Genomic DNA, 15,679 nt, shown 5'->3' with positions numbered 1-15,679 from the left:
ATTCACATACTGCACTTGTTAACCCTCAAATGTGGCCTTTGGGCTAGCATGGAACCTACCTGGAAGGCATCCACGTTGCCAAGTCTGTATTGGACATGACTGTCCACCACTAGTTTGGTCAGACGCAGGATCTCACGACACAGATGGAAGGCGTTACCAAACCGAGACTTCTTTCTTTCCTGTACATGGGAGACAGATGGAGTTTGTCAAAGGAAAAAATGAATATTCCCCTTTACACCACAACAGCAGGGTGGTCACCATTTGGGCTTTTATGCAAGGAGTGACAACACTGAATGTAGAAGTCTTCATTGCTAAATATGTGTCTATTGGGGGGGGGGGGGAAGGGGGGGGGGGAAGGGGGGGGGGGGAGAAGGGTTGAAGTGACATGGATCAAATTAGGCTAGGATTGAAATTCACAGGGCCAACCTGTGAAAAGAGTCTTCATACAATAATGAAAGGCACCTAAAATTTGCCTTCATCCTTAAAAGAAGATATGAAAGGCAAATTCACTGGGTGTTTTTCACTTCTCAAACTTAATCCTTCTAATGATTTGAACTCTGCCAATCTGATACAAAGTGCTAGCTTGAGATGAAAGGAACAAACTGAGAGGGTGTGTATGGAGGGTGGCTACATATAGTGGCAAAAAATGGAAAGCAAGGCACAAAGGCACATGTGACCTCCAATAAGCATGGGTGATCACAATCAGAGTTTGGTGCTGTTTGCCTCCATGTGTGCAATACCAGTAGTACAACTAATCTTAACTCATTTGTTTCTTAAAACACTGTAACATATACAAACAAAACCCAACAGGGCTTTTCAAGTTCTCAAAAGATTTTGTAGAGTAGCTCCATAGGCCAAATATCTCAAATCGATGGTTATCTCCCCATTCGATGACTGACGGTAAGGTTGCTGAACCATTTCAAGTGTGAAACCTCAAACTGGGATGTCAAAACCCATCATTCACACCCTCCATTGGCTTTGGTCACCGGGAAACTTACCTTGGTGGTGAGGGTCTTGACAGGCTTCAGGTTGAAGTTGTAGTCCAGATGGAGGTAGTTGAGGTTCTTGCGATGGATGAGCAGGTTGAGCATGTTATAACCTTGGCGACACACCTGTAGCCCCACCTCCACCCAGTCCAGACTGGTAGACTGGAAGAACTTGGTGGCCTTGAAGGAGCGGAACAGATACCTAACCAACGGAGGAAGACAGAAGTTGGAATCAAGTAGAGATGTAAAAATACTCACATGATACAAGGAGGAATGAAGATATAAAAATAAAGACCAACTAACAGACTAAATGAATTACTGGGAGAAAATTGGAGTTTAAGAAGACAAGTTGATCAAAAGATTTAAAAAAAAATATAACACACACAGGCAAACACAAAGGAAGAAGGAAGAATGCAGAAACTTGGGTAGGGATAAATTCACATTCTGCATTTAAAAAAGAAGAAGATGTCACATCCACTGCACACATGTCACAGCAAACATTCCTAATAACCACCATACTTCCGAAAGTGGGAAAAATTTGTAAACTTTCAAAATATTGTATGCATTGACAAACTTAAAAGGCATGATTATGATTAGTTGAGAAGCAGAAGGGCCTTAACCCTAACTTACCTGGGCTATTTAGCAAGCTTGAATTCCTGGGGGGGGGGCCATTATGGCCCCCCCTTCAGATCTCGGCCGTTGATCGCGCGATCGCCGCAAAATTTTGCATGAACATAAAGCCGGATGTAATCTACAAGACTGTTAAGTTCAATTTTCAAAAAATTTGCAGTTTTTATTTTAAATTAATTAATTATGCAAATATATGCAAAAAAACTCATTTTCGTCTATAATTGGCTTATAAAAGCTTATGGAATGCTGATTTTTGTTTTAAATTTTCCTAGTGACATTCCGAACATTTGTACGTAAAAAGAAAATCAGTATCAAAATTAATTTCCTATGTTTTCTATTGTTTTATCATTTTTTAATGTATTTCTTTGTTTTTTCGAACTTTTGTTTTTGTTGTTTTTTTCAGCAGAATTTGTCATACACATCTTTAGAAGCATAGCTATACTAAAATACATTTATTTCAGCCATTAAAATTAAAAATATGAATCTTTATATGAATTAATTGAAAAAACACAATTTGTATTGACTTTGTACACAAAATCACGTTTTTGAGCAATTTTGGGGTGGACGAACATTTTTTGAAGGGGCGTGGCTTCGGAACGGTATGCCCGGTCGCGACAAATTTGGTCTCAAAAGTTGCGCGAGACTTGAAAGTAAAAAGTCAGTGAGCGGCGCGGTCAAAAAATTTTGCGCGGCGGAATGGTCGCGGAATTTGTCGAGGGGGGGGCCATTATGGCCCCCCCCCCCAGGTAAGTTAGGGTTAAGCCTTTGGGAATTCACTACGAACAACAACTTTGAAGGTTTTCAATACAAATCCTAAGTAAATTAAGGCATAGGGACAATGCACTAACATCTGGATGACCTCAAGCATATGAGATTACAAATTAAGACTTGGGCAGGGTGGATGGACAAATAAAGGGCATTCGGACAACCCTAAAACACAATGCCCCTAGCAACCTTCTAGGCAACAGTATAAAAACTTTCTCAGGCACTACATCTCCGACAGCACATACCTCTTCTTCTGTGACTTGGGTGGCTTGTGTTTGAGAGCATTGAGCACGTAGATCTTGAGGAGCTTCTGGTAGGACACACGAACCTTGACCGGCTGACCACTCGGACAGTGCTCACGGTACCTAGTGACAAACATAATGCCAAATAAAGGCTACACGTACCACAGCATACATAATGACATACTCCAAGCTGGTAACACGAACACATCTCAGTCTAAAAAGGCATTTTATATACCATTCGATAGTTATACAAGAACAAGTATGCGTATGTCACATCTGCATTTAATGATATTCATCTTTGCCGAAAACTGCAACAATTAAACTGCATTGGGCAAATCTATTTCTACTCTGTACTTACAAAAGACTAGTCCTCTGCAACCAAGTAAAGGCACTATTGTTGTCTACTACTTAGTAACTGGGTGGTTAGTACTGCTCAATGGAGAGGTGCTCAAAAACTAAAGGGTGTATGTCACACAGATGTGTCTTACTCTCTATACGTTGACAATTTATAACTTTCTCTGTGTGTCTGATTCCCCCCCCCCCCCCAACTTTCATTAACCTACTTCTCTAATTTTCCTCTTTTCATACAAAGCAACATAATGTCAGGATGGAATTTCCCTTGAACGATTTCCTAGCAATGTTGGGGTAACAATATCGACATCATCATCATCATCATCATCACTTCCATCGTCATCTTCATTCCAGTCACTACTTTTCGATCATCAGCTTCACAATCATCTTACCAAGTCTTGACCAGAGGGATGTCCATAGCTCGCCTGTGCCGTCCAGACCGTAGGTTGAACGGCCTCGGGGCCCACAGCAGCGCGATGCCGTTGGCTGTGTTGTCTGTGTAGAGAGGGCGCTCCTGAAGGAACGGCTGGACGTAGTCTGGTAATTCGAACTCCTCATCATCGTCGGGAAGTGGCTCCAAGTGCTGGTGTAAATAAAGGCATTAATGACAATGATTAAAACTCTTGAAGCGTTAGTTTCTGTAGTAATACATTCGCTACTACATTTCCCAGCATACACTTTAGCCCTGATATGTATTATATATACTGTTATCTGCTAAGAATTTCAAATTTACTTATGATTAAAGAGCTTTCAGCTAGCCGAGGCTAAAAGTCACAACAGACAACAATAAACAAATAAACCCTCTCACCCCAAATTGCACTATTGAACTATAACCATGTTGACAGGAGCTTATCTCATTGGGGGGGGGGGGGGGAAGCCTCAGTCAGTATCCTAAACTCCCATAAAAACTTTCTAAATATATTGAAGGCACATTCTTAGTTATTACTGCACTAGCATTTCACTTTGAAAGCCTGCTTTCTGTTTTCGTCATTTACAAGTTCACACACAAGAAGATATCTCTTGCTCATATAAATAGCTCTGAAGTTTTCATTCCTGAGCACACAATCTCCACTTACAACACATTGATAGAAAGAATGGATCCTTTTAGATGAACAGGAATTAACAGCTCAAATAAGACATGACTTATTTTTTATGAAAGTAAAATCACACATATCTGGTGAATAGTATGCCAACATTCCAATTAAACATGTACCTGGTATATAAATTTGAGAAGGACTTGAAGATTAAAGGGGAAGGCTAGTAACTGATCAGAGGGAATCAGTGGAAATGCTGGGAGATGATTGTTCCAATCCTTATGGGATTCATTCAAGAGTTCATTGTATATCTATTGTTGTGTGAAAATGATTTGCTTCAGAATGGTCTCATATTCAAGTAATGTGCAGTTTAATGCTTCCAGGTTAGCGTCCCTGGTCAGTGACGGAGCATTAATCTGCACATTACTTGTGTATGAGACCGTTCTGAAGCAAATCATTTTCACACAACAATAGATATACAATGAACTCTTGAATGAATCCCATAAGGATTGGAACAGTCATCTCCCAGCATTTCCACTGATTCCCACTGATCAGTTACTAGCCTTCCCCTTTAAAGAGCGAGATAGAGTAACAATCCAACACACCCTATCTCACACTCCAACTACTTTGTAATGTTCAAAAGGTGAACTCTTATTACCTTGACAGCATGCCTGTGAGATATTGGGTTGATCAGAGGATCAAAGTAGAATGCTGGAAGGTCTGGATCCTCAGTCTTGATGAAGACTACAGGTGGAGTATGGTACCTGCAAAGAGAACAAAGGGAGTGAATGTCATCTCTTGCCATCTAGAATAGAATACTACATGCATGGAGTCCGTAACAGTGACATCATGATAGACACTCAAACAAGAGATGAAACAGCACCTACATAGTCCAGTCCAGATTATGTGAGTGCGCTGCTGTGGTAAGTAATACAATCGTGCAATTCAGTGCTACATAGTATTGTCAAAACCTTTGAATACACAAAAGTGGCGAGCAGCCATATGTAGTGTAATTTATTATTGAGTGGTTTGGCGTAAAGTGTAGTAGTGCTTTTGAGGTGCCAGCATGGAGTGGTAGCCTAATGCACAAAAGCTAGGTGCAGCATTCTACGAGAAAAATAGACCAAACATGGACATGACTGTCGGTAATTTAAACAGTGAATGAATGCTATCTCACAATAAGAGACCCAAAACTTACCATGTGAGGTGGACATAGTATGGCAGGTTGTTGTAGAGGTATGGGAAGGCAATCTTGTACTCGGTACGAATCTGCTGCCGGATGATGATCTTGTTGACATCATTGAACTCATTCCAGTCCTCATCCCTGAGAGGAACAGAATAAATGAAAATGAAAATCATTACTCCACGAGCATAACATTTGTGTCCTGTACATTATCATTCCTGATGTGCTTCCTTAAGTTGGTTGGAGAGGCCCAAGGGTCATAGTTATTTTGACTGCTTTTTTCCAACCCGGCTCCTTAGGGAAGCTCAACAGGGAAAGCCTGACACTTTGTTTTGTTGTGTTTTGCTTGTTTTATTTGTTTCTCTGTTGCACTTGTATTGTTTTGCAATTGCCGAATGAATAAAAAAAAAATAATAATAACAATAATAATGATAATAATAATAACAATAATAATAATAATAATAATAATTCAAAAGCAAAGCCATTCAATCTCCATGAAAAAATGACTTTTACAAAACCTCCAGAGTGACAATCATTGAATGGTTGGACAATTTAAATGGTGGATCTAGTTTCTGACAGCATGAAATGAGATACAACCCCTTGATGCTACCTGAAGCCTTTCAAAACTGTAGCAGTACAAATAGAATTAAGGAATTGTGATGAAAAGGAAACTATTGATGACGTTTACATGTGGAAAAAAGTCTTACTTTAGAAAAATTTGCAAATTGGACAAGAGTGACGAATGAGAATTAACAGAAGACTGTTAAATGGACAATAACTGAAGAGTGACCGCCACTCACTGTAGGTTTGCATCTCTGACCAGCGGCTCAAACTTAGGACCGCCAGGGATGGCCATGTTGAGGGCCTTGGAAGTGAAGAAGGACTTGAGGTCAAACAGGTAGAAGTAGTTGTCATCCACTAGGTCGGTCAGCAGTTGGTTGGCCAAACGGTATAGAGTGGACATCACCGGCAGGGTCAGGTTCCAGGACTTGTAGCTGGTACCATTGACCATCCTGAGCAGGGATGAAGGGTGAGCATGAATTGTTTCCTTCTTTAACCTGTTTCCTACTGAATTCTGAATTCCCCATAGACATAATACACAGTCCACCAGGTTCCCACAAGGAACAGGTTGACACTTCCAAAGTAACAGAAGTTAACTTTTGCACTACTGCATTCAAGCATGAAATTGTGTGTGTGTTTGTGTGTGTGTATGGGGGAATTCAGAGAGGTTTTTCAAACAGACCCCTTACTTGATCAATGTGTTTGAGTCATTCAAGCAAAATAGAAGCTAATAATAATAACCTTTGCAAACAAATATCACAATGAAGGCTTACACAGTCGGACAAGGGAATGATACAGATAGTTTCTTGACTTAGTGGCAATGATTCGACCAAAGCCAGGGGGCATGAAGAACCAAAGAAACAGTGACACAACCTATATCCAACATAAATGGTGCCAACTCCACTGAGCTACAGTAGCTTTTTCCATGTACTCACATTCTAAAAAATCAATGTATATTACCTGAGCTAATTGCAATTCCTCCACATCTCTCAATTTCTTCCAATTAGGTTTTAATTTCCTTCAGACAAAGCCAAACTTCAAACTTTGTTGTACTTTGGTTGTACTTCATGAAGACAAAAAATAATAATAATAATAATATTTAAAAACAATAAGGTCTTCTCTGTGTCCTTCTAATTTCAAAGATTTAAAGTGTTTGAAGAATATATCAAGTTCACACCAGAATCTTTCAAAAGAAAGCATCTATGGAGGACTCAAATTTCTGATCGGGGGTGTTTCATAAAGCTGTTCTTAAAGTTACGAACGATTTAAGAACGACTGGTGATCAGTTCTGATGTGCTACACTTATCAGAATTTCAATAATTCAGCACAAGAACTGATCACCAGTCGTTCTAAAGTCGTTTGTAACTTTAAGAACAGCTTTATAAAACACCCCCCTTGTACTGTTTCTTCTCATACAAAGTTGAACATCTTACTTTGAGTCAATGAGAGGCTTGTGATCATAAAACCACTCGTAGACAGGAGAGTCCTCTTCTGGATCCAGCTCCATCTGGATCGGCTCCAGGGGTTCCACATCCAACACGTTGTCTGCGTAGTCTAGTGGCGGCTCCTCATCATCAAACGGCGGGAAGCGCATGCGCTTGAAGTGCCGACGATCTCGCTTCTCTCTCCTCATCATGATCCACATGGACCTGGGAGGGTGGTGTGACGAATGCAATAAGGTTTTTGACAACTGTTTGTCTCTACTGTCATCTCAAAATGGATTTGATGCAATGGCTATCAATATCTACTTTTTTAGTGTGTTGGGATTTCAAGTAGTCACACTTTACCATAACTTACACAACTTGCTGGCCATGTACATAAATATGACCCATACAGCACAAAGGATTGTGAAACACATTCTGAATACTGCAAAACCCAACATTTTTGCATGCATGAAACTTTCATGAATTTCACAAGCCAAGATTCCCACTAGTAAAATGCACACAAAAGTGCTCATGTACACTACACATTGAATGCCAAATGTGATTTACGAAAGTTTGGTGTTGCCAAAAAGGCCGTCGGCTCCAAGTCGCAAAAGTTTCAAGCCTCAAACTTTTCTGGTTTTACAGAAGATACCATGCAGATCATGAGGTAACTCATATCCTTTTGGAAGGTAATCCCCTTTCACAGCTACTCACCCCCATTGTGCTATATAGCAGGGCTCGATGACGCGTGGGATCTCGTTGACAAAGGAGATAGCACCTGTGATGTGGTAGAGGACGGACACATCTCGGATCTGTTCCCACGGCATCGGCATGTTCTCCATCAGTTTGAGCACAGCATGAGGCATGTACTTCAGTGCCCTGCATGAAACAGCGAAATTAAACATTGGCATGTAAAGGGAGACATGATTAGAAGGAAAATTGCTAAAAGTGCATCTAAATCAGAAAGAAATGCTGTTCATACCTCTACAGCTCTACACGTGTATGTACCAATGTATGACATATCACATACCTTACTCAGAAAAATGTTTTGTCTCTACTCTTTTTTTTTGTGTGTGTGTGTTTTTTCAATGAGGATTCTTTACTTATCCTTATTTTCAAAGAGACAAAACATTCTCTCTCAGGTAATCACAATGTCCTGCAACATGCACCGTTATATATATATCCTTGAGTGCGCTACATCCACTAACGCACTCTCACCTGTGCGTTATTTGTATATGATCACTGATGTTGATAATTTTTCAAGTACAGTATTTACATATTCACTCACAGTACACTGACCTCAAAGAAGGCTAGAAGCTTGTTTGATACCTCACGCATACCAAACATGTCACACCCTACAAAGAGATCAAGTGTACATACCCGAGGTAGACTCTCTTGTCGTGGCGGAATTTCCTGTTGGTCATGTCGCCATGGTCACGGATGATCTTTCTGACGTGCTCCGGAGGCATGTCCTCCTTCTGAGCATCCACGAAGCCAAACTTGCGCTTCTCTGCATACCGCTTGGACTGAAGCTGTTGCCACTTTCGAGCTGAGGGGGATGTTACAGAAAGAAATACAATGAAGATTTACAGGCAAACTGATCAAGATACAGACACCTACAATTAAAAGCAGTAAAAAGATGTATACCTAACCAGGGATGCAAACACCACTGTAGTATTCTGAGTGAAGAAAAGGCATATTTTTGGAGGAAAAACAGCATTATTTACCTTTTCTGCAATACGCTATAAGATTTGGCAAAAGCAATAGTTCCCATGAAACCTTTAAATTTTTCCTTCTTTTGAAAAAGAAACAGTACAAAATACTTAATGCAAAAAAAGTAACAGTTCTAGTTGGTATCTCTGCATTTAAGACAAACTTGCCTGCTCGATAAAGAATACACATTTTTGTCACAAGGCTAAAATGTAGGTATGATATTGAGGTTTGTTTAAAAAATCGAAAATTAATATTTTCAGATGATTTTGATATATGGAAAAAGCAAAATGTGTATAGACAAGAGAAAAAAAATCTGAAATCAGATTTAAATCTACAGAACATGCCTGTAAAATGGTTGCAAGTCTTGCTAACAGACAAAAAGAAAGAAGTGGAGAAAAAAAAGGTAAAAAAGATCATTCACATTTGAGCATTCAAAAGTCATTGTCTATACCAAGGTACTTGAAATCATGACTCTGAGACATTCTAGGAGGACATGTGGAGACTTAGAAGCTGATGTTCAAATTTCATGTGGCTGAATATACTTCCCTGCCATTGTATTACATCATAATTAATAATGTGAGCACTCGTACCTTTCTCTTGCAATTTTTCTTCTGACATGTAGTCTGGAACTTGGGGTGGTGGTGGCATGGGCTTCATGGGGATGACAGGCTGGGCCTGGGCGAAGGCCATGGGGTGCATCCCCAGGATGTAGCCTGGTGGAGCTCCAGCCATGACTGCAGCTTACACGAATGAGAGTCTATGGGCCTAAACACAAATGTCATTCCATGTTAAGATTCTACAGAATGTGTGTGACAGTCAGTGTGTACATATTACTTAGACTACTGCAAATGATATTCTCTGGAAAGTAAAATAAATTATACCTTAAATTACTTTAATAAAAAAAAAAAAAGAAAGAAGTACAACCACTAATAACCACAGCATACTTTGTGTGCCAGCAACATTTACGCTGATACACTACAAGGTGGACTGTACTTTATTGAAAGAAGAAGAAAAAATACAGAACTTACAAGAAGAAGAAGAAAAAGAAGAAAAAAAAAGAAGAACATGAAGAAGAAGAAGAAGAACATTGATTGATACTCCTATAGCAATGCAGATCTCTGGACTCAACACATGCACGCACCGGAGGATACAGTATCCTCCGGTGCGTGCGCAAGCTCGCTCTGAAAATCTCACAGCTTGCGCGCTGTCTGTATGTGCTGGATGCGTGATGTGATGTCGCGTCGCGGGATGAAAAAGCGCCCAAAGGTTAGCGGACGGCGGAATTGATGAAGAAAGTGAACCCGCCATACCTACACAGTGATTAGTTTGCTAACAAACTGGAGTACTCACCTACTCTATCAGTGTGGAATAGTAATTTGGAATATATGCACAAGATCAGGCTAGTACTGATTTTATTTTTCTTGTTACAAATTTTTGTAAAAAGATGTCAGACTGTAGCTTCACGAGGCTGATTCGTGCACGAAGAAGTGAGAGCCGCAGAAAAAAGCACCAAAAATATTTAGTCGGATCAGGCCGCTAGGTGCGGCAGCCTTGCATAATTGCATTAAGCGAACCCACCAAAATCTGTGATTAAAATCAGGTCTGTAAGCATCCGTATTGCTTCACTCCTCATCTTTTGCGTGTTATTTGAATGGCGATCACTCTCGTATATCTACAACATAGCGAGTCGGAAAAGTTCATGACCTTATCGGAGCGGAAGTGACCCAAGCAAAAGTCAGATCATAAGAGCAGCACACGCGGAAATACATGTACAGGTACGTAGCATACGACAAGCTTTACGTAACACACAAAACGCATGGGCGTACGTAAAATGCTACCATGGTACTTCCGGTTGAGCATTCGTGGTAGTTCGTTGATTTTGTGAATCAGCGCACGATCTACTCCGAAAAATTCAACAATAATTAACGTTATCATGGTTATAAGGTCTGGATACCAACAAAACAACAAATTCAAGTCAACCATCAGCAAAATACGATGTAGAGTAAAATATCCCGTTTGCGGCAGTTTAAGCATTGTTAAGGGTTTTTCCAACTTGTAAACAAATCAGGCAAATTATTTTCAACCATTTCATATATCATAGACAAGATTATTAATTAACGCAACTGTTTTCATAAAAGAAATTTACCATTGACCAACGCAGTTTTCATGATTTACCAGGACAAAACCCGGCACAATTTTCGCCGATAAGGGCGATATGCGTCGTAGTATTTCTGCTTGCGGCACGATGTACAATCCCTATGCAATACGCGCGTGCTCCGCGATCTGTAGCTGAACGCCTTCACATGTCTCGCGAACATTGCGTAAGCGCCAATTCCCATTGCGAAAGCACGTGAAAATAGCGGGCGCACATGCATTCGCCGCAAACAAGATCGCAAATCTGGCGGTGTTGATGTCTTTCTCGTGTTTTTCTCATTTTTTTCGATGGTAACATCCACTTTCCGAAAAAAATGGCGGCCCACATCGGCTCGCGAAAGTTCTATTTTACGTGAGGATATGGTTTCAAAATCCATGAACATCGAGAAAACGACAAAAAATCCAGTTTCTTGGACCATTGCTTCTTAACTGTTATGTTAAGAAATACCGAAAATTTCATTTTGGATGCGATATGTTGTCATTTAGGTGAGAAAATTTCACTTTCGTCAGAGATCGTGCCCATTTTAATGGTTGGTTTTTGTTGATTGCTAGTGTGTTAGTATATGTGTAGTGTGTATACTCAGTGCAGTGCTGTGTTTAGCGGTATATTACCGTGTATGCTATACAAGTGACGTGTACCTGCCGCGAACGGCTGCAAGGCCGCATACTGCCGTACTGTAGTTACTCTAGGTGAGTGGTAAAACTCATCAAACCTTCAAACAACACACAAAAAACTCATCTTATTGGTAAAATCAAACAAAATAAAAGACATTTTAATGTGATTTTGCCGTCAAAAGCGATGGTCGTATACAACGTAAAACACTAACGGTTGTATTTAGATGTCAGACGCAGACTGCTGTGCTTTTCACAGCTGTCTGGTCAGGCTAGCTTTTTGTTAGTTTGACCTCAGCACTCGGGTACAACATTACTGTTGTGTGAGAAACAGTATAGATCTAGAACCTATTGTCATACAGGCTGAAAGTAGAAGTAAATTTACTTAGATTCTACCATGCTTACCGTGGGCCCTAGCATGGGCCTAGTATAATATTACTAAGTAGGCTACACTTCATTCATATTCTGCCAAATGGCGAACGTTTCACAATCGTTGCCGTTGGCGTACCGGTACGTTACCGTCAATACAGTCATGAACGAACCAGTTCGTCAATGCCTAACCACCTACACGCACTACTTTTACATACGAAAAACGTACCTGGCCGTGCCCGTGCGTACGCACGCGGTATCTGCAACATGCAGAGTTACACAAATTGTCAGCTAACTTTTCGGACAAAGAAATCTTCATACGTACACAAGACTACCAAAAATAACGATTTTGAAATGTAGTTACCCTTCAGTGTCGTTGATGTGCCAAACTCGAGTGAAAACTAAGGGAGATTCATGCTAGCAGCAAGTTCATTCATCCTCTGTTAGCACTGCTCATGCTCATGCTCTGCGCCAACACACATCAATAGACATACGCATGCCGCGCATGCAGCGCTGCGCAACATACACATACAGCGCTATCCGCTGATACATTTATGAACGGTACCTATGCTACATGGAGCTGGACAACTCGACCTTACAATGCTTGACCCTCTGACCTTACGCCCCAAGCCCTGTGTAGCTCCATCTGGCTATTCCACAGACCACTGCCAAAACAGTTGTGTGCGATAGCTGGATGGGACGTTCTTTCTTGGGAGATCATTCACCGTCCCTGATTGTGCTTTTAGGACAATGATCTCCATCCTCCAGCCCAAAGGTTCGAGAGCACCGGGCGAGAGCAATAGTTGAGGGAGAACCTGACTGTCTTATCTTACTTCAGTAATAATCAGTATGGGTTATTATATTGCCGACAATTCCATTTCAAAACAATTAACCGATTGAATAAATCAAAGGAACAATAAAGGAAAATCTTTTAATTCGCTCCATGCTGACTTGCACTTTTTTTTTCGGGGGGGGGGGGTGGCCGATTTTTTGTCACAATCTAATGTTTCCTCCTTGCCAACATCCTCTAAGTACATGTATATATATAGGAATTATGCACCAGTGGTTATACACGGGGATGTGTTTCCTTTGAAGGAGATCGTAAAAGTTCTTAAAGATAAAAGAATACGCCCCCTTGTTATACTTGTTATACTGATGATAAATGATTCTTTATTCTTCACTTACCATCTATGGGAGGAACGTCATGACCTCTTTCATTACGGGGAAAAAAGTACATTTTTCTTTATATTTTCTGGTTCCACTCGGCTATGACGGGAAGATTTAAAACATAACTTCCTCACAAATTTCCACTGTTTGATGTGTTTTAGTTACACTTATGCATTCACCGAACTTTGACTTTGTAATACATTTTCTTTGTTTCACTTGTTTTGCTTTAAGCCTATTAATGTGCTCATAATATGCAAAATATGCATGGATTTAATGTATACTATTCTCTGAGGAATAATAATATTTTGTGCATTCTCTGAAGCTTGATTAATTGTAATGTATTTTCTTTTTTCACCTGTTTTATTCTGTCTCGTATATATGAAAATATTGAATATGGTGTTTTATAATTACATTTATATGCACTCACTGAACCTTGACTTTGTAATGCATGGATTTGTTTGTTTCACCTGTTTTATTCTATCTGCTATGTGTGAAAATATAAAAAAATGTAATAATGAAAAAAAGTCCGTTGTATGGGTAGCCTACTTATTGGGAGGCGTTTGGAAAACTTGGTAAAAAGAAAAAAGAGAGTGGTAAGTAAAGAGTGCGTTCGGTGTTGTTGTTTATACGTGATTGAACACTTTTTTTGTATATGTTGAGTATAAATGTGTGCGTGCGTATAGTGACGGAGTGGGGAGTGAAGAGTGTGTAGGCCTAACGCTGCGTTTATAGGTGTTTCTCATGCGTGACGGAATGTTATTTATGTACAACAGTGTGTGCACGATTGGTGTGTTTCTAATTAACCCATGTGACTGAATAAATTTGGTGGCATGGAGCTATACAACGGGAGAGGCTCAATGCTGTAGTGTGTGTATTTGTAAGGGCAGTAATGGATGTCATGTGGCTATGGTGTGTTTGTGAGTCAAGTGCGTATAAACCTTCGGGGAGCGGGATTGATGCACGTCCGATTCTCATGGCGACCAGGGAGGAGTCCGCCCAACCATCCGGGGGTTGCATGTTGTTGTTGTTGTTCTTTTAGATTGTGGAGCTCTCTGCCGGGTGGGCAATTTGCTCCAAAAAATATAATTATTCAGATATGCCTTAAATTAATTATAAAAACCTAAAATACTTTAAATTATTTACAAAAAACCTAATTACATTTATTTTATATTTACAATGATATATATACATCGGAAGGAAAGGGGACAGGGTTCCGGAAATGATGTCATCTGCCTACTCCTGCATCGAGAGAGAGATGCAGGGTTACGCCGTTCCCGTCGGCAAAGCAGGTAAAGGACCCGCCCGCCGACGCCGGTGATGTCTTGGCCTTTCCCGGGGTCAGGCGCCTCTAGTTGTCTTATCGGCCTAGGTGTTAATTATTATTAGCCTAGTAGGCAGAGACATCGTGGAAGAGAAGTGTCGATAGAAGAATAGCGGAAAGGGTGAAGACAGAACGAGAAGACAGACAGCTAGGGGGGTGGAGGGTGCTGAGCTCCTCTCTCTGACATAGGGTCAGCCCGTTACCAATACATGCATGGGATGTAAAAATGGATAACAATTAAAAGAAGCGTTACCGTCGGTCACGTGCCATTGATAATGCTAACCTGAGAGAAAAATGCCGATAAGTGTAGAAGAAGAGAAAGAATAGAGATATAGAACTAAGGATGGCGTTGAATAATTATGACGGTGGGTATCGGAATAGAACAAAGGCGTAATGAGTATATCGATGCTACATGACATGCGTATGGAGTTCTCCCTTGCAGTCGTTTGAGACCTCTGCAAACATCATACCTAGGTATAATTAATGTAGGTAGTGGCATATAGATAAAAGGGAAGAGATATCAAATTGTGAAATACTGGTTTGTGTCCTTTACATATTGAAGCAGGTGGTCCATGGACTGCTGGTTGGAGAAAAGATCAGACAGCTGCAGGGTAGATTTATGTAATCTTTGAGCTAATGCTGTACGTTGTTTTTTGAATCGGGTGCAGTATAGTAGGTAGTGCCCTACAGTTTCCGGGGGGTTGCATCTCTTTTATTGACTCAGAAAAGACGTTCTGCATGACTGATTTTAGGCAAGAGTAGTCTTTATGACAGCAACATAATTTTATTAATTTTTAGCTGCACAAAGATTGCCAGCACTGCTCCATAGGCTACAGGCCTATTTTGTCATCACTCGGTGTGTAAGATAAAATTTAAGTCTGGACTTCTTAGACTATGACCTGTGGCGTCTGAATGAGCCACTGCCATTGACCCTGTTACGTAAGGTTTAACAGCCTTCCGATAGTCTAAAGAAGTAATGGATGACTGAGTGATCTTCAAAGGAAGCCAATCTGACAATGACCTTTAGCCGGAGGACCATTCATTGTCCATTAATGAACTTTCTTTCACTCCTCTTAATTCTTTTCAACTTTCACTGCAAAAAGTCCGGTGTTAAATAGTGAACACCGAGCTGGTGTTAAATTTTCGGTGCTCATTTATGGTGTTAAA

General features: G+C 40.4%; 1 protein-coding gene across 1 annotated transcript in view; it reads right to left on the bottom strand.

Moving 5' to 3' along the window:
• LOC140227512 (pre-mRNA-processing-splicing factor 8) overlaps positions 1 to 12,485 on the bottom strand; it is a 47,120-nt gene extending 34,635 nt beyond the window's left edge. Inside the window, exons 1-12 of the mRNA XM_072307912.1 lie at positions 12,389 to 12,485; positions 9,480 to 9,654; positions 8,557 to 8,725; positions 7,891 to 8,055; positions 7,186 to 7,401; positions 5,992 to 6,204; positions 5,207 to 5,332; positions 4,667 to 4,772; positions 3,367 to 3,557; positions 2,627 to 2,746; positions 999 to 1,188; positions 60 to 179 (exon numbers count right to left, since the gene is read on the bottom strand). Coding sequence (XP_072164013.1) covers positions 60 to 179; positions 999 to 1,188; positions 2,627 to 2,746; positions 3,367 to 3,557; positions 4,667 to 4,772; positions 5,207 to 5,332; positions 5,992 to 6,204; positions 7,186 to 7,401; positions 7,891 to 8,055; positions 8,557 to 8,725; positions 9,480 to 9,621 — 1,758 coding nt within the window. The 5' untranslated portion in view covers positions 9,622 to 9,654; positions 12,389 to 12,485. The remainder of the gene's footprint in view (positions 1 to 59; positions 180 to 998; positions 1,189 to 2,626; positions 2,747 to 3,366; positions 3,558 to 4,666; positions 4,773 to 5,206; positions 5,333 to 5,991; positions 6,205 to 7,185; positions 7,402 to 7,890; positions 8,056 to 8,556; positions 8,726 to 9,479; positions 9,655 to 12,388) is intronic.
• Between the last annotated feature and the right edge of the window lie 3,194 nt (positions 12,486 to 15,679).

The sequence above is a fragment of the Diadema setosum genome, chromosome 4, assembly GCF_964275005.1.
Source record: "Diadema setosum chromosome 4, eeDiaSeto1, whole genome shotgun sequence".
NCBI lineage: Eukaryota > Metazoa > Echinodermata > Echinoidea > Diadematoida > Diadematidae > Diadema > Diadema setosum.
This window is presented reverse-complemented; position numbering and strand designations above follow the sequence as displayed.